The 20,221-nt window shown below is 40.6% G+C and overlaps 1 protein-coding gene across 1 annotated transcript; it reads right to left on the reverse strand.

Moving 5' to 3' along the window:
* Positions 1-951: 951 nt before the first annotated feature.
* On the reverse strand, positions 952-17,306 carry cldn19 (claudin 19). Its single transcript, XM_034689573.1, has 7 exons — positions 17,279-17,306; positions 15,639-15,852; positions 14,658-15,530; positions 8,910-9,074; positions 8,484-8,568; positions 6,007-6,153; positions 952-1,896 (listed from the first exon to the last, which is right to left on the reverse strand). Exons 3-7 carry the CDS (start codon positions 14,878-14,880, stop codon positions 1,848-1,850), a joined length of 669 nt encoding a protein of 222 aa, XP_034545464.1. The 5' UTR covers positions 14,881-15,530; positions 15,639-15,852; positions 17,279-17,306; the 3' UTR covers positions 952-1,847.
* Between the last annotated feature and the right edge of the window lie 2,915 nt (positions 17,307-20,221).

Genomic DNA, 20,221 nt, shown 5'->3' on the forward strand with positions numbered 1-20,221 from the left:
GCAGCATTTTTATTTATTTATTGTATTTATTATTATATTATATTTTATTCTCATGTGATGTTATTTTTCTGATTTTATTTTACTAATTTGATCATCATGATTTTATTTTACTTTATTTTCTTTATTCTGGTTTTATTTTATTGATTTTATTGTAAATATTATTATATTATTTTATTTTTTCTGGAATTTAACTAATTTTATTTCATTGATTTGATTGTCATGATTTTATTTTACTTTTTTTTTAATATTTCTCATATTAATTTTATTGATTTTATTGTAATGACTTTATGTTTATTTTATTGTAATGATTTTATGTTTATTTTTATTTTTCTATTACTCTGATGTTATATTATTGATTTAATCATCAGTATTTTATTTTTCAGGTAGTTAATATCCCTTTCCTTTCCATTTTTACCAATTACTGTTGTTTTCTGTCTCTGTTCTTTTGTGAAGCACTTTGGGCTGCATGCTTGAATGTATGAAAGGTGCTATATAAATAAAGATGAGTTGAGTTGTCATACTTTGAGCAATGGGTTAACACCAGTTCAGACTGAGGGTATGTTTTTAAAACTTACTTGTCATGTAAAAGACTTTAATTTGATAAATAAATCTGAACCTGTCCTTTATGAAACATTTTATGACAATGTTAAAATAAACTTTACTTCAGTTTCACCAGCTGGGATGTAAAACTAAGAAATGTTTCTCAACAAAAGAAAGGACTTCAAGTCTTGTTGTCGGTTGTAGTGGTGGTGTTAACTTTGTGAGTTCGCTGTAGAGATTGTGCCACAGTCCAGTGGAGCAGAAGTGGAATTCCACGTCTGCAATTATTGAACAACAGGGTGCAAAAGAAGTATTTGAGCTGGAGAGGAAGAACAAGTGGGGGGAACTGGCACTGGGTCAGGTGAGGGCAAAAAGTTGTGAAACAACAGATAAAGCAATGAGTCAGTCCGGTCATAATTTATGTCTCTGTTTACTTTATTCTAAAAGAAACAGACAGGGGTATACTGTAAATGAGATGATACACAACATCAAGGAGGTAAATATTAGAGAAAGGAATGGCATGGTAAATAAATGCAGGCATCAGAAGGGCTTTTGAACACTCAGCAAACTGATGTTCCTTAGTACAGGAGACAGCACACAGTACAGTACATCCTCAGAGTCAATAAGACAACGACTCCGTCATTCACACAAAATCCTATCGGCACATAACAAAACAAATCTACTGGGTATATCCTCAATCCAGGCTACATGGAAGCAGGCACACATCGTCTGACAAACAGTGGCATAAGGCACCATGCTGAAGATCTATCATATGTATGTATGTATGTGTTGGTTGTTTCATAAGTGGTACTGTAGGATAGCTTCACATTCATTTTCAGAATTCCAACAATAGAAAAAAAGGCATACAGAAATGCTGGCAGAGGGACTGTGGACACACACCCCTCAGACGGGATGGGATGGGACTATAAGGCAAAAACAAACATGTGCACAAACATGTGTTATAAGGCACTGTAGTAAAACATTATATATGTAGTAAAAATAAAAAAAAAGAAGGTGGTATATACACCCGGGCATTTTTAACAATGTTATAGAAAACATACCCTGAATGAGTGTCTCTCCCAAAGTCAACAAAACAGACAAGACAAGGATCTTTGTCAATCCACTCTAAAATTAGAACCTTCCTAAATAAATTTTACATCAAAAGAGAAGCTAATTTATGTCGTATAGTTGCTGTTCATCACTTCTTTCTATAACAGTGTCTGTTTGTCTGTTTTGAATTCCTCAGTGAGAGGGTTTTGCCTGTTGACAGAATCTAAACCATGGTAAGGCCAGAAGACTCTCCCAAACTACAAGTACTGCTCCCTTTTCTCTGGTGGGGTACTTTTAACATTTGGTCTGCAATTCAAAAGGGAAAAAAAGACACGTTTCAGTCAAAGTACAGTCACAGCAAACAAAATAAACCCACAGAGACATTTACAAAATAAAAAGGAAAGAAAAAGAAAACCCAGAGGTCATAGGATATCAGTCAACTCATAAATCAGAGCATCGAAACCACCAAGGGTTTCAACATGTTAACTACTGGTCGATAATGGGACAGGAGGGGTCGTGGGTGTTGACAGGCTGAAAAGGAGGAGGCCATCTCATTTCTTACAAAGAAGGTCAGATCACATATCCTTAAAGAGTCCATATTTACAGAAAAGGCTCAGAAGGTGGGGAAATAAAGGGGGCAAGACGCTCCCTTTAAAACGTATAAGGTGCAGCCGCAGTACGGAGGAATAGGAGGGAATATTCTACTACAAGAGGTCCAAATTTAGGGTCTAAGAAGTGACAGGAAAAAAGGGGGGAAGACAGTGGTTGGACAGTCGGACAGTCCTCGATAAAAAGGCAGGGGCTGATCAGTCAGGGAAACTAGTTTCACTCAACAACTCTGCCCTGAATTAGAGGAGAGAAGAAGACAGTCAGAGAAGAACAGGATTAGAGGACGCGAGGGGAAATAAGAGACACATCAAGACCTCTCAGATTCTCACAACAGCCGTGAAGAGTTAGAAAGAAGACACTGATTTATGGTTATGAATATGTTAGCTAGAAGTGAAGAAAGTAAGTGAGGAAGGGAGTGAAGGGTGCTACATGTCGGCCAACAAGTAATTTACAGTTTAGAGAAATTACATGCTTTAAATAAATACCAGTGATGATGCCTCAATCATCTGATGACTGATGAAGAACACATTAATCAAGTGTGTTTAGAGAACTGTTGGGGAAATGTGTTTGATTTAAACAAACTAAGGTAAACTGTGTCATTCTGCTGTCAGGACTTTTTCAAGAAGCATCAGTGTTTTAATCAAATCCCAACAAAACAGCAGGTAAGCTTATTTCCCAACATATCTTAGAGTACATTTTCCTTTCTTTGTACATAGCTGGGCAGGTCGTTCTGTCACTCTTGTTGTTGTGCCGTTCCTATTCAGAGCACAGCTGCTTCTGACAGGCCTGTGACACATGACTGTATTTAAAGGGCACAAGGAGTTTCCTATAGATCTACAACCCCCCCCCCCCCCCCCCCCTCCACAATCTGTGAATAACAGGGCACTCCACAAACAAGAGTCTACCAAGAAGAGAGGCTGTCTGACCCGGAAACAGGGAAACTGGGGGTGGTTCTCAGAAACTTTAATGGCTTTATTATCAGGAAGAGTGATGGGCCAGCTCTTTTGAAAAACACAAATAAGGGAGCATCGAGGGGGTACTCAAGGGCCACTTGGCCCCAACTGTAGAGTTTAACAGGCTCCAATGTTGGACAGGTTTTAAAAAGCTGCTTATTCCCATTGTTATTGATTTAGTACTCCTGGTTTGTAAAAGTTAAATGTGAGAAAGTTTATATTATTTATAACTCTGAACATGATATTAGCTATAGTCCATTGGTGAATTAATGTTTAATACTGTAGTAGTGTCATGTAGCTTATGATGATTAGACTTGTGTGAGGAATATGTGAGATAGCTTATATATTTTCATTCATGTGGTTAAGAGATAATGAAATGGCGGTATGAACCATAAATGGCGGTGTTAGTCGATGGAGAATGGTGATGTGTGTTGATGAGAACCTTCAGGTGTTCTTAGTGTCAAGTGTTGAAATCATCATCAACAGTACTCAGTAACACTAAACAGACATATTTCACCAGCAGTTCACCTCCACTCCTGCAGTTCAGGTTGTGTTTCTGATGCTCTCATTAAGTGATTCTTGTGTTAAACAGGACCGTATCAGGACCTTCTTTGAGAGTGAGGACATGCTGCAGCCGTCATCCAATTAAAGCCTACAGTCTTAATTACACATGACACTGAACACACACCTGAGCCTTATTCTGGCTTAATTTGACAAGTCCTCTAACTCTACTATCCTCATACTTAATGATTAACGTAGCAAAATGGTCACAGTTTGACATAGTTTGTTACTGACATTGGACTTCCATCAGATCCGGCTCCGATCCACTGTGGTCCGGCTTCGTGCTCTCCCATCCATCAACACCCACCAGCGTTTTCAGAGCACGGAGCAGGACCGCCAGACAGCTGGAGTCATGTGACCGAGGTTTTCCTGTGGTAACTACTGAATCAAGGATTCTCCTCCTCCTCTCCTCATCCATGTTGTCTTTCTGGTCCTCTGAAAACCTCTGACCTGTTGACTCCAGGCCTGGCTCCGCTCATCATGAAAGTTTGTTGTTGTAGTTAAGTGAAATACGATCTGGTGATAACACAGAGTGTTTTATTCTGAAAATTAACCGGATGTTTTCATTTTGTTTGGGTGCCTGACTTCCTGTCTCGCTCCAACTGCTCTGTTGAAATTTGTGCTCCGGCATACGGCAAAAATAGAAGTCTAGTGTATCTGATCTGGAGGGCTCCGACCTGCCGGATCAGAGACACAGCCGGAACACAAAGGGGCGAATCCAGTGGAAGTTAACACATTGACTAGAATAGAAACCTATTAGACTCGGTGCCCTGACGGATCAGAGACGGACTGGACACGGATCTGGTGGAATTTGGCCGTAACTCTCTGGTTAGGTCAAAACAAAGATGGTTAAATAACCACACTAGCTGAGTACATAAATGACATTATGTACACAATGTTTCCTCCAGGATACTTCCTCTTATCTAAAACATGTTTGTGTTGCTTTTTGTGTCACACAGGACTAAAACCCAATCTCCCAGGTAAGGTCTTCTGTCTGTTCGATTTCTCACTGCTCCTTTCTAATAAACACCAAATGGGTTTTCTTTGAACTCCATCACTACATCAGCTAATCCATTTGTTCCTGTCATGAGGGCTACAGCCACTAATAGGTAACTGTTTCATTACAAGGTAATTATGAGTCCTATGAGCTGTTGGATAATCAACCCAAATGGTTGTTTAGGGTGAGGACAGACTTGTTTCGTCAAGTCTATCCATTTGATTTTCTTAAAGGAAAACTGGGATGGTGGTTCATTAATAAATCTACAGTCAACTATTAAAATAAGAGCTCACTGTGTGCATTTAAGGGCCAATTGCGAGGCTAAAGACCATTATGTTTGAGTCTAAAATTCTGATTATGGCCTTGCAGGATGAGTACAGTTTAAGTCAAGTTTACCAAACTTTATTCATACAAATCTTGCTGAGTTCTGCTTTAAGGCACATCATTCTTCTTTCCTTTTTGCTTCAAGTTAGCTAACTCGAAAGTTGCATAAGAGTGAAACTATCTGTGAAAACACCTTTGACTTGTGCCTCTAGTGCTCAGTCTGTACCTGCAGCAGGTGAGGTCAGTGTCCTCTGCAATCACAGACGTTCTCTTGGCTCAGATTGAACAGGCTAACCTCTGTTTCTCCCACAACAGCAGAGGAGCTGCTTCGTAAATCTCCCATGTTTTTTTTGTTTTTTGAACAGTGGATGAGATGCAGCTTTACACAACAGAACTGCACCAGTGGATCGTGAATACACAGAGCAGTATGGAGGCAAACCACAGATGCAGCTCCAACCAGGAAGCAGAGGACGTGCTAATGATAGATCAGTACTACTACTGCTGTATGTCTAGCTCCATGTCCGTTCTTAGTGTCTTCTCTCTTTGCTGAGAACTTACTTTAAAAGTAGTTTCTTATAACCATTGAAAGTGGATTGACGTGTTTCCTTTTATCTCAGATAGACAGCCTGAATGAGTGGTTGTGATTTTGGGTCAGGTTTAGCAGGCATGAATGTACTTGATGAGCTTAATAATGACATAATTTTTCAATACAAATGAATGATGGGCTTAAAATTATGGAGGATGTCTGTGAGTTAAGAAAGTTTAGTTCTTCTGGCTACATCCCCAGGATCTCTGAGCTATACTGTGTGTTCTGTGTGGGTACCTGTGTTTGCACACGCCTGTTTGTAAGTAGTTTGATTGCACTGTTTTTTTTAAACTGGTATAATCTGAGAAAAGAAGGGGAGGTGGAGCCAAGCGTGTCCAATGCTCTCTGTTTGGGGGGCTGTTGGAAGGAGTGGGGTTTAGACGTACTCCCTGGTTGTGGAAGGCTGTGATTGGCGGTAATATTGTTGCCCTCGCATGTCGTCTTTAGAGCATGAGCAGCACAGCAAGGAGCCGCCCAGGACTGTCAGACTGGCTGCCGCCCAGCCTACGAACAGAGCTGAGCCGAACTCATACCTGTGGAAGAAAGAGAGGAGAAACATTACAGAGTGATGGCTCTTTGTCAGACGTTAACTGCTTCACTTCCTTTCTGTGATCCCAAGAACTTTAACCAAAGAAATAACAAAATATGAAGGGCTGCAAGGAATCATATATCTCAGTTATTTGCTTTACTTTAAAATCTAATTTTCTCTGACTTAGGAGCACAGCCTTTGATTTACAGTCTTTACATTTTCCCTCATGACTTTTGTATTTTCTCATTTTTAAAAAAGCCGCTGTCTGAGGCATCTCCAAGCTCACACTATTATTGACTTTTTAAAGATTTTTTTCCAGGCTTCTTATTAAAAAAAGGAAAGAAGAATAATAACAACTCTTTCAGATCTGGTTTGGGATGGACAATATACATCAGTTCGATAAAATATTATATATATATATTGGGAGTATGGAAAGACATGTGGACTTCTGATGTTAGAGCTGTGAATATGTTTAGTTTGACATGGCTTTCATTTGTACTGAGAGATGCACTTTAGTCTTCAAAAACCATCTGTGTTTTGTTAACACATCAGATTAGACGTATGATATCAATTGAATTGTTCTTTAGTCAATTCAGAAGTCTGATTTGACAGTTTATTAATAATAATAATACTAATAATAATTGATAGGTTTTGTATAGCGCTTTTCTTGGTACTGAAAGTCGCTTATCAAAGCATTGAATCTAGATTCTCAGACAAAGTGATCCTTAAAATCCAAAGTATGTTTGTTGTAACTTTTCTTGATGTTACAATGTACTTTGTACTTTTTGCTTTGTTAAAGTAAAAGAATATAAAAATGAAGAGTCCTTGTATTCATAAATCACTAGAGGAAAGTGTTCATAGTTGAAGCCTGAGATGTTAAGTGGCATTTTGTACTTTAATAGTTTTAAATCTTAGCATGAATTCTGCAGCTCTGACCACAAATATCTGTTAAACACAGACACAACACCTGTTCTAACTTACAGTAGCCCTAAAAGGACATGACAAGAATTAATTTTGGCCTTATCTTGAGAAAACAAAGCTTCTTATCTCGAGATCTCAACTTATTTTTCTTGTGATAATGGAATAATCTATCTCGTTTTATCCAGAGAACGAAGCTTGTTTTTTGTGTTTTTGATCTTGAACCTGTAAGATAAATGTCTCGTAACAAAATGTCTTTTTATTCTTCACTGAGGCAAAATGTTCCAAACAATGTTTGTCAAAAAAAAAAAAAAAATTAAAGAAACTGATAAATCTTTCCTATTACCTGAAGTTACTTTGTTACCATATGTGTAAATGTGCTCCTTTTATGTTTAGTATGGAAGCCCTAAAAGAACATGAATAAATACATTCTATTTTCTCGTCTTATTTTTCTCTTTATCTTAACAAAACAAAGCTTGTAAGAAAAATAAGTTGCAATCTAGAGAAAACAAGTGAATTAACTCATTATCTCAAAAAAACAGCGGAAATAAAATGTATTTAATCATCATCATCATCATCATCATCATCATCATCAATCTTTATTTGATAATCAGTTAATCGTGTCCTTTTAGGGCTTCCGTACTAACTAGTGTAAAGCATTACTAATAAACAAATACAACTGTGATGTCTGTCAATAATATAAATATTAGGACAAAGGATAGCAATTTTAATTGAATGCAACAGGACTCTTAAATATTAAGCTTCACACTGGTCCAACTATGGCTCCTATCTCTGTCAGTTTCTCTTTCTCTGCACATCCTCTTCATCATTGCACAGTTGCACAACACTTAAATTGGCTTGCTGTGTGCAAAGTAGCTTAAAGAAAGCAGAACGTTTTAATCTGCTTCATACTTTTAGTTCTCACGGGGCAGTTTACTATTATTTTACAGAAGGGATTTTAGTGTGCACTTGGTCGTTCTTCTTTGTAAACATGTGCTGTCAACTTTGGGTTGAATTTTGCAGTTTTAGTCTGAATAGATTTAACATTCAGATTAGTTTTTTGTTCATCCTGTCAGATAATTAGTCTACTATCATTTTGCAGAGCGAGATGTTGGAAATGGAGATATGAATCAATTAGTCAACTAAACTATTACGTTAGTGCAATAAAAGTGCCCTCTTCTTTGAAAGTCTAAGACAGTAAGAACATGATGGCACCTATGTAGTCTAAAAAAATGAATAAATTGTATTTAAAAGGATTATCTTGATAACAAAGTTTCTAAAAGCATCATCAGAATAACAACTTATTGTTCTATAAATCAATTAATATCAGGAAGGTTACAGGTAAAATCTCCTGCTGAGTGCGATCATGTCACTAAATGGTCAGTGGTAGAGCTTGGCTGCACTTCCTTTGCGTACCTGGCATTAGGCGGTGTGTTTGGGTTGAAGAACTGATAGGACACCTGAGTGGCATACCAGGACACAGACACCAGTGTGCACAGTCCTGCAGAGGAAGAAAAGAAACAGTGTGAAAGTTCTCTGAATGAATCAAGTCTGAAGGATTTCACTGAAGCTTTGTGTAACAACACAAAAAAACAAAAAGGGGAATCCTTTCTCAGTTCGCCCCCTCCTTTGGGCTTGTGGTTTATATCTGAGGTCAGTGGCTAATGCCTCTAAAATGACCACTTCCTGTTTACAGCAGGGACTCTAATTACCGAGAAGACCCCTGTTGAGATTTCCAGCCCAGAAAAATACCAAGCCGCTCCTTCTTAATGCAGGAGCTGTAAATACTGCTGAGTGTTTGATGGTGCAAGCTAACAGAGCAGAACTGAACAGAATACCCACCTGCGAGTAGAAAGAGGACCCCTCCAGTGACAGCAATGCGGGTTTTAGTAGTAGGGTTGTTATCTCCCACCTTAGTGCACTTCATGCCCACCACGCTGACGATGATCCCGATAAAGCCCATCAGTACTGACACTATCATAAGGGCTCGGCATGTCTGGATGTGGACTAGATAAGAAAAGGAAAGGGGAAGGAATGGGATCACAGAGGGGAGCACAGAATGATAAATGATAGTCATATAATAGAAGATATGAAAGAAGGGAAGAGAAGAAATAAAGGAAAAAGAGAATCAGTCTTTCAGTCTTGGAATATAACCAACATTTCTGGACAAAAAGGGACTGTTATGTGAAAATAAAGGACACAGCATGGAGGATTGATGGTAGACCACATGCATTTCAGACCAGAAGGTCATCAGGGCGAGTCCACCGCTGTCCTACTTTTCAGCAGGATGTTTTCATCTTTTTTAATGTCCAGAGGTGACTCTCTCAGCCAAGCTCTTTGACCTTAAACGAGCCTCTAAATCTTCTCCATACCATTCCACTGAGGTTTTGCCTTTTCAAAAATCTAATACGCTGCCCACACTGGCCTCAGCGCACACATAACTTAGTGGGAGGAACATATTTACACATATTTGCACACACACACACATGTGAAGATGCACAATATCTGCACACACGCAATAACTGTAGGTGGAATAGACACAGATGAAACACAGAAGTCTCTCTCTCACACGGAGCAGCTGTAGGAGGGCCTGCTTTACATGTTTCACACAGTGGGATTAGTGTGGCTTTGTCACAAAGCAAGATTGTTTTCACGGGGCTGTCGCCACAGCGATCAGACATTACTGCCTCAAACACAGCCGCTCACGATCATGTTAACGCCAAAGCGACGCTGAGCGCTTCATGATACTGTCAAAATACCGATGGAGAGCGTCTTTTTTAGAACAAGGGAAGGGATTGTCCAAATCCCTGCAGCAGCAGTAAACATGCAAAGTCTAATATCCTGATTCTGATACGTGACAGAGCTTACAAATATGGTAATTGAAGTAAATATATCAAAGCTTTTCATGCAGGTTTAACAGCAAAGGTTACAAGCATTAGCTTCAAATAACAATGACTTAAAGTGTGAGCCGGTGTTTGTACATCAAGAGAGACAGGAGAATTAAATCAAAGCCACAGGAAAGACCAACAAAAGGAAACCAGAATCCAAATTGAAAGTCCACTCTCCAGGTTTTTGTCTTCTCAGAGCCTCAAAGCCAGAGTAGACCGTTCTTTTATTCATGGTTTGTTTATTTGTTTGCTTTTAGTCATACTTTGGTTTCCACTTCATGATGGATCTCTGCACCACCCTTAAACTGCAGTCTAATGTTGGTTCAAGATAAGCTTACATACGTTTTTAGGACTTAAAGTTTACTTCATTGACCTCATGTTTGTTTGATTGTTTTTATGCATTACTCTTTTTATTTTTTGTGATGCAATAATGTCTTTAACATTTCTAAAATTCGTCTGAGCTGAGTAGTTATCAATCATGTTGTTAAGTTTGTTTTTTCTGGTCACTTTACAGTCAGCTGGAATAGCTCTGGATAGCATTGCCTTCAGGTCACATAAAACAGACCATGAATAAAAACAGCATGAATAAGCAGAGGCGAACTTTGAGATCACACTCAGGGAGCATTGTTTATTTTTGGGGTCATTTCTAAACATGGCGCCCCTACACAAGTGCCATTTTCACTCGTATGTGCTTTGCTAACATCTTTAACAAACACCTGCTGTGATACTGTTTTTTTTTTTTATCATGAACATGTACTAAAACAATATCTAAGATTCACAAAGCTTACGCAAACATGTATTTGATAGAAGAATATTTGCTCGGAAGATTCATAACTTGTCATTAAAGCTCTTGTCAGATGTTTTGAGTTACTTATAGATGGATGGAAATCAACAGGATTGCAACTTTATGACCTACAAACTTCAACGGGACCAACAGCAACAAGGCTGACAACTTCTATACTATAATCTAACTTCCTGTGTGGTAAAGAACTATGTTAAGTACAAGTTCAGCAAAGAGATTAGAAGTCTCATTTTCCACAGGGGGCGCCAAACTTGACTCATAATGAAAGTGCCTCACAGTGGCTTCAAGTAAAATTAGCCTGACATCTTCAATCATTCTCATTTCATTCAAGAGAAACTTTAAAACACAAATAAAACGATAGGTAAATCTGAACTCTTTATAAAAAACAAGTCACTTTAAGGGAGTTTTTAGCTCCAGCAAAAGAAAAGCGTTGAACTTTAACACAGCGCTACAAGAGAGTGGAATAAAAAACTACAGAATGGACTGAGAGCTTCTTAATGCTCTGGGAAAACAGCTGGAGAGAGAATACCACAAGTTTCAAGGTCCAGTTAAAATTTACCTCCACACAAAAGGCCCTCTTACTAGCTTTTGTGTCAAACTGCAGTCTTAAAGATTTTATGCAGAGTTAGAAAAAACTAGAGGAGGATAAAGAACATTTAACAATTCTGAAAAGCTTTCCTTCCATCAGTCTCACTCTGTGTTGGTTTATCTGCTCGGCCAAAGTCGTAACAAAAAAGGGAATCTCTTCAAGAAGAGCTGTTGAGCATCAGCTTGAGCAGGATCCTTAAGTCATCGTTTGTCATTGTGACAGAAATACACACGCCATCACTCATGGTGTGGCAGTGAAGTGGCTGATCTGAGGGGACTTATGATGGAGGGAAGAGGATAAAACATCTTTGAAGTCTGATTTATGGCTCTGCAGCTTCTTTTGATGAAGTATCTGAACAGAGAGAGGTTTGATTTCCTCGTCTTTCATCCACTTCTTCCATTCTTCTTTTCTTCTGAGGGTGTGTGGGGGTTTAGGCCGATGCAGTGACACTACTCTGACCAGTTTCAATCACTGACAAAACCAGTATGGGTGTTCAGGGCTTTTAGGGTGAAGGAGAGGCTAAGAGGAGGGAGGTGTGGGAGGGCTGGCTCACCCACTAGGCCCTCTCCTTCAAGTGCCAAGATTGGTGGTGCCAGCCACAAGCTTTCAATGAGTGTGTGTGCTTGCTGGTGTGTATGTGTAGGCGCTGTAAGGTCCCATTGTGAGGTCACTTGTGACTCTGTCGTACGTAATTTGTGTTTGCCCACTCACTGTCGAACTATACAACCAAACTCACACACGCCACATCCATTTCCACTCCAAACCAAAAGCCCAAACTCACTGATGTGATATCTTTGACTGTTTTACCACGCTTAACTGGGCGGACAGTCAATCTCCCTCACCCTCACTGGTTGAGACTAACCTCTCACAGCAAAGGACTGAAACAGACAAAACAAAAGTAGACTAGAATTCATGTTGTTATTGTTCAAAATATCAGCACGCACACATCACATCACATGGATGGAAAGCTGTGTAGCAAACACAAGATGATTACCAGACAGCAGCCAGCAATGAATCAATGATTTTAACAACCATTGTGTGATGTGTTTTCCTGTGCTTTCAAGATTTATTTACTGGGTGACCAAATCTGAATCCCCAACCAAAAAGTAGGCCCAAGAAAATCACCGCAGAGTCAATTGTGCATTAATCCATAAATGAAATGAGTCCAAACCAGATGCATTATCTAACTGCACAGTCCAGAGGGGAACTAAGCCAATAAAGATGTAGATCTTTGATGGAAGCGATAGGATTTTGGACCAAGTGCTGCAGAAGGAAAGAGAACTCAGAGAGAATTTGTAGGCTGACTGTAACATTGTTGGTTTCATTTTTTTAGGACTTAAACAAAGACATATCTTGTGACACCAAGCGGGTTCTTACAAGGGAAAGGTCATTTTTGCTGGTTGGTCCACTGATAGTGAATATTTTTATATGGATAGGTCTCTTACAAGTCATACATTTCCCAAGAAGGATGGAAAGTGTAACTTTTACGTCAGTGTTCCCTACAAACACGATGATATCTAACGGCTATAAAGTGGACAACAGGTGCTGGCAGAGGCGTTGTGTCTTTAATATGATGCCTCTCTGTTCCTGGTTCTGAAGAGCTGTCCTTTCAGCACCACCATCCACACTCTTCAGATAATAATAGCCAACCTGCTGGACCGTGAATGATCCTGATCATCAGCTCCTTTTTGAGTGAGATGCCCAGTTAACCTGCAGCTTCTACTCCGGCTGCTTGACTGCATCAGAAAAGCCCGGGCACACAGTCTAGTGAACAATTCTCCCCACTATCACATGCTGCTCCTGCTGTGAACGTAACCAGGGAGAAAAGTTCCTCCATAACTCACATCAGTGTTACAGCTGGATCAAACACACACACACACACACACACACACACACACACACTCACACACATGAGGGGTGTTTAATCAAGACTGGGACGTGTGGTGCCTCCTGTGAACCCCGGACACATGATTGGATGCTGATCTGCTCCATTTCATAATCTGTCTGGAAAACCTCCTGAATAAACCTGAGAAATCTCTGTCACGACTCTCATTCAGCCCTCATCCAAATGTACATGAATGTGCTTAACTCTCTGGGAGGTTTTTCAGTGTTTGTCTTTAGTCTAAATCTGCATTCACTGGGTGTATTAATGGACAAATGGAACAATGTGCGCGTGTGGGGAAGACAGAGTGCATTCTGGGAATATCTCTGCTGTTTGGCTCAACACTGCCCTTTTCTTCTCCTAACAGCCCCTATTCATCTACAAGGACAATACACTGTTCTTATTGCTGCAACTAACCAAAGGAGATGGGAGATCAGCTCGGGCACCCGTCACACACAACGCCTCAGAAAATGTTTTGATATAATGACTCACAAGACACCAAAATGTTTGCATTTGTTGCTGCATCACAAGTGAGCCCCAACCAGCATGAACAAAACACACAAACAAACAGAAAGTCTTCTCCCCCCTGCAGTCTTTCATTAGACTCTCTAATAGGGTGATTTACACAGACAGCAGATGCATGGATTCCTATAATCTGTGAGCCATTAATCATGAGTCACTGGGTCCTACTCACAGATTAGGGATGACAGGAGGCTCATATTCTGAGCTAATTTATGTCTGAACCCCACATTCCTGACCCCCTCCTACTCCTCACACATTACATTTCACGATGATCTGAAGTTTTAATCGAAGTTCATTAAAGATTTAAGTATGGGACGTTCACAACATCTTGAATTTAATGCGCACCAGATAGAGAGAGATTGTTTTCCTTCTGTTTTCGCTGCTGATTTATATGTGCGGCCAAATGAATGGGCCAACAGTAATTGTTGTGATTTATAATAGATCTCCATGGATGTTTTTCAGGGCAAAATGGAGGGACAAACTGAAGGGGAGAGATTTCTGTGGACTGCTTTATCTAAAATATAACAACTGAATAATATATATCATGAGAAAAGACGTGATATTCAACAAAAGAAGATGAATAACAAGGTAAAAATGACAGGGTAAAGTTTGATGAGGAGAGAGTTTTGAGTGACTTAAATTCAAATACGCTTTTCAGTCATCCACAGTAAATAATCAGGTGAAAATACGTGTCATACAGCACAGATCCTCATGCACTTTTTGTTGGTTAAATGTTCAAAATGTGTCATGTGTCTATGTTTGGTAAAATAAGTAATATCAAAATATTCTAACAAGAACCCCCTTTGGAAGTTTTTGCCATTTTTTAACCAAGTAGCAAAGACTTTCATTAGCTTAGATCACAGAAACAGCAAAGTGAAGTTCATCCAGAGTCAAACATGGTACTCACAGTCCAGCGAGAGCATGGAGTCAAAGATCTTGCACTGCACCTGTCCTGTACTCTGCGAGGCACAGCTCATCCACAGACCCTCGTACAGACCCACGGCCGTGATGATGGCATCTCCGGCGTACGATGACTGCTTCCACTGAGGCAAGGCGGTGGTGGAGATGATGCCAATCCAGCCGCCCAATGCCAGAAAATAACCCAACAACTGGAGACCTGAGTTGGCCATCCTTCACTAGCTGAGTCCTTCTACTTCTGTCTGCGCTCACTCTTTCACTCCCTGCTTCACTTGCAACAGGCTTTGCTCAGTTGACCGGTGTGTCACCCCCTTCCTTTGAGCAGTCTTTATGGACACACCTGATACTTTCTCTTCACTATCTGGTCCCTCTGTTCACCTCCTTAAACCTCTCTGCCTTCACTCTCATCTGTGGACTCTTTCTTTCCTTTGCTTTCCACGTCCTGGCTTGTTTGCCGTCAGCTTGGGGGCGATGAGTTTGATGTCTCCCCTCAGGGCTGTCCCGTCTGAGTCCTCTGTCTCTCAGGGTGCTGAAGTGGAAAACAGACTTTCTGGTGGTCAGTGGTTCAGTTCATCAAGCATTGTAGCAGGGCTGCCTCACTCTCTGCATGGCTTCTGCCAATCCTTTCTATCTCAGCTGCCTGCTTACTTTCCTCCTTCTACAATCTTTCCATCTGCTCCAGGCTCAAGTGGCTCAATGAGGGGTGGCAGAAAAAAAGAAAAAAAGAATGTGAATACAAAAAGTCCTTAACAGGCTGACCATGGAGGGATGGAGTAAGAGGTTGCTCTGTGATTGGACTCCTCCGGGTTGTAGAAACGCCTACTGGGAGGGAGCAGGGAAGGGCTAGATGGGAAAATGATTACTGTTTCAAACAGAGAGAAAAAAAAGGAAAAGATGAGGGAGCTTCATTAAATAATGGAGTTGAAATAATAAAGGAAATCAAATCTGCATCATAATCACTCAGTCAAACCCTCTTCATAACTTGTGTTTCATCAGGAGCTGTTGATCCTTTAAGAGTCTGCAGCCTCTGCTGGAGGTGTGGAGGAGGTGGTGGTAAAGTGCAACAAACACACGTAAATCAGCATCTAAACAATGCCCGGCTGAAAAGGACATGTCACATCCAGGCAGACTCTCTGCGAATTATGGGCCGCCGAGGCAAGCCTCCCCGTTCACCATGGCAACCCCTGACAAATGAAGGGAGAGAGAAAGAGACGGAGCGAGTAAGAGTTCACTCCACTGTACATCCTGTAAACGCAGACACACTCCACTCTTTGGTGTGTGTGTGTGTTTGAGCACAGAGACCTATTTTCCCACAGTTGTATCAGCTCTGCTTCAACCCAACTCATTAAATTAGCTTCAATTCACCGACTAACTCAATAATTCTATTCAGCCAATTAGACTGTCCACACACTCGCTCTCAGACACAGGGCCGTTTTCTCACATCTGTAAGAGACATGTCTCACCCCCACCCTGCACACACACACACACACACACACACACACACACACACACACACACACACACACACACACACACACACAGCTTGTCTACACCACAACCCTGTTCTTACCTACACTCTGCTTGTCTTTAACAGACTTCAGGTTTTAAAACTTTACTCACATCACAATAACATGAAGAAATAAGCAGAAGACGAAGAGAAAAGGAGGGTGTATGGTGGTCTGATTGTTCTTCTTTAAAAACACCAATCCTCTCCACGTCAGTGTTTCCTCACATGATCTCTTGTTTTTCACCCGTTTGTCTCTTTGTTACCTTTTTCTACCACTCCATCCTTGAACTTGAACTTTATCTATCATTAAAAACAACCTGAGCATGTGAGCATGCATGTGACCTCACTTATCTGGTACTAAGCATGTCTTTGAAACCCTTCACTTCACACACACACACACACACACACAGATTCACACACACGTATGTACTGAAAGAGCCATGCGTATAGAGGTCTACCCATGATTCAAACCATTCTTGGTTTGTTACCTCCGAAGCCTTTCATCCCCTCTACTCTTACATATTTTAATATTCAGGGTGTATGTATGTGTGTGCTTGAACATTGTGTGTTCAGGTTTTTCTGTGTCTAATGAGGAGTTTGACATATGGGGTGAGTTTTGGTCAGAGCACAGGGTCAGCTGAGCCCGAGAGGCGAGAAGAGATGAAAGAGAGGCAAAACAAGTGCTCGGGTCCGGTGTGGTGGGTGGAGCGGAGGGGGCTCCGTGAGGCATTGGAGGTTGTTCTTACTTTGAATCATAACAACACACCACAGTTGGTGAGGTTTCGGTAAACCTCATCTGACAATGTTTAAAGTGTCAATCATCACTTTTTGTCACTGCAAAAATGCTTTTTAAAGAGCCTTTGGTGTAGCACGCAATCGTCAGGGTGTTTGTCATTACCTTCAAAGATGTATATTCTTCAATCAAGAAAAAAAAAGTATTATATTATAATAGAGTTTTTCACTATATTGTTATAAATGCCACCTATGTGAATGTTTTGTTGAATTTAGCCAACTAAATGTCAAAATGGGAAAAACGAAGAGGACCCATGTGTAGAAAAAGAAAGATTTAACTGCAAAAGAACAAAGATGGAAACAAAACTTACTAAAATGTCCAAGAAACTACATCCAAAAGAAACACACGGTGAACTCACAGATGAAGAAAACAGAGGAACTAAATACACAGAGTAATTAACACAGGTGTGAACTCAGGACACAGGGGAAACTAATGAGAGTAATCAACAAGGAGGGAAACACATAAGGACAGGAAGTAAAACTAAACAGGAAACAAGACTAAACTTAGAAACACAAGAAGATACAACAAGAGACATGGATCAGTAATAACAAGAGGAAGACGAAGGATAACTTTAACACAGAATAAAGACGGGGAGAAACCAAGGCATGAAACACAACAAGGGAAATGTACAAAATGAAACAGGAAACCAAGACAGAAAGGACACATCTAAAACTAAACAAGATCAACTTGATGACAACGCGTTCAGAGCGAAAAAAACTGTTCTCAGGTCCATCTAGAAAGTTTGGCCTCTATGTTAGACACCGAAAAGGATATTTCCTGTTCTCGCATCACCAATTGGACTGGACTGAGTGAGGGATAATAAATAGTGAGCTGATTGTTACGTGAAATAGAATCTTGAAAGGGTAAGACACAACCCGAACGCTAAGCTAAGGATTGCATTGTGCATAACCACCTGCTCACTATACATAATCCTGCTTGTTTCATGGCTACTAATCAAAGTCAAGAACAAGTTGACACTAGGTATTGATTCAAAGATGATTTCATTGATTTAAAATGATTTCATTTTGCAGCTACAAAACATAATCCATCAAATTTGACTCTTGGTAGCACTTCTATCGCAACAGTGTTCATATCAGCCTTCTTTAGGGTCAAATTAACATTAAACTTAACATTTTCATTCAGGTTAAATATTAGCTTGCGTAACTGTTTTATTGAAATTAAATTTAGTTTGTTGGACTTTGTTTTGGTGCAGCGTCAGCAGTGATGCGGACGTTGTATCGGACCATTGTGGTGAAGAGGGAGCTGAGCCGGAAGGTAAAGCTTTCGATTTACCAGTCGGTCTACGTTCCAACCCTCACCTGTGGTCATGAGCTGTGGGTCATGACCGAAAGGATAAGATCGCGGATACAAGCGGCTCAAATGAGTTTCCTGCGAAGGGTGTCTGGGCTCGGCCTTAGAGATAGGGTCAGGAGCTCGGACATCCGGAGGGAGCTCGGAGTAAAGCCGCGGCTCCTCCGCGTCGAAACGAGTCAGCTGAGGTGGTTCGGGCATCTGATAAGGATGCCTCCCGGACGCCTCCCTTTAGAGGTATTCCGGGCACGTCCAACTGGGAGAAGGCCCCGGGGTAGACCCAGAACACGGTGGAGGGATTATATCTCCCGCCTGGTCTGGGAACGCCTCGGGATTCCCAAGGAGGAGCTGGAAAGTGTCGCCGGGGAGAGGGATGTCTGGGTCAATTTGCTTGGACTGCTACCCCGGCGTCCAGACCCCGGATAAGCGGAAGAAAATGGATGGATGGATGGATGGATGGATGGATGGATGGACTTTGTTTTGACCAATCAGAATCAAGTATTCAACACAGGAAAGCCGGTTGATAAAGTGGATTGGAACCCTGACAGGGTGAGCAGGACCATAAATCAGCCCTCAAATGCAGCTATATCCCATATCATTATTTGTTGAGTGCATGCGCCATGTTCTACTGTCAGAGCTGGCATTTTGTCCTTCAGCTTCCTGCAAAGCATTAGCATTAACAAAGAGTCAGTAAAATATGAAGAATAAGAGAATCCCCTAAAACTCTGATAGACTCTTTTTGTCCCCCTGGGAAAAATGCACAAGCCTTCAGTGGGAAAAATTAAAGTTCATCATTACCCAGAGTGGGGACTTTCATTAAACTGCTGCAACAAATAAACTGCAAGGTTGCTAATTGAGGCTAACTATTGGCGTCATCAGCTGCAATGGAGTCCACCAAGAACACTAGCACAAACACATGACGGTACATCTGTTATCTGTTATATGAAGATTGTCTTGCTTTCCACAGCCTACAAAGATACCTTGTTTCAGACTCTTTTTACAGACTACTTACTATTACTTACTATTACTCTCATTTGAGTCATTAGAAAAGCACCAATCTACTTGTTAAAACAGTGAAGCAACCCTTTCGATGGGCAGCAGCCACAAGATCAGACTCAAGCTCAAGGCTTTTCACACCAACAGTTACAAAATAGCTAAGCAGGTAAACTCGAGAGCAGACACAGAGAGGCAGGATTTGAGTTTTGATGGCAGGGCATGCAAATCACTTAGCTGCAGGTAGCTGTGGTTAGGGAAGCCGAGGAAGCTGTTTCATGGAAAAAGATCCAAGCAGTCTATAGGAGCCAAACGAGTGGTCCAGAGAGAGAGATCCAATGGGACTTTGAAGCAAGGCAGAGCAAGGGGGAGACAGGAGACAGGAACTATGGCAGAACAGGAACAAGAACTAAATGTACACACAAAGATTACTGAAATACAATGAAGCGTAGCAACTGAGTCTACGATCTAACCGTGTGGAGGTGGGGGAGCTGAGAGAATGAAAAGAACTCTGCATATTAAGACATGTTGACCTTAATGAATTAACATTAATGTCTTTAATATGCACATATAGTACAAAGACACATACTAGATTTCCATATTTGAGAGAACAATAAATCACACATAGGCTGCCATTGTTGTGAAATGCAGTCTGGGTAGTGAGGTCAGGAAAGGCTTAAAGGGAGATACTGCCACGGATAAGAAGTGGGAAGAAAAAAACATGGAACCATTTGACATCATACCCACAATGCATTGCTTAATAATAGCAGCCTACGAGTGGTGGGTTTCTTTGGACAACATTCATAAAGATGACAACTTAATTCAATAAGGTCAACATGTCTGTCAATAAGGTCTACTGCAATTCATTGCCCAGTACTTGTAGTACTCAGCACTCTGTTAACACTGGTTTACCTTACACTACGAGGAGTTTTCATGTTGTGTTGATTCT

Source organism: Notolabrus celidotus, chromosome 1 (assembly GCF_009762535.1).
Source record: "Notolabrus celidotus isolate fNotCel1 chromosome 1, fNotCel1.pri, whole genome shotgun sequence".
NCBI lineage: Eukaryota > Metazoa > Chordata > Actinopteri > Labriformes > Labridae > Notolabrus > Notolabrus celidotus.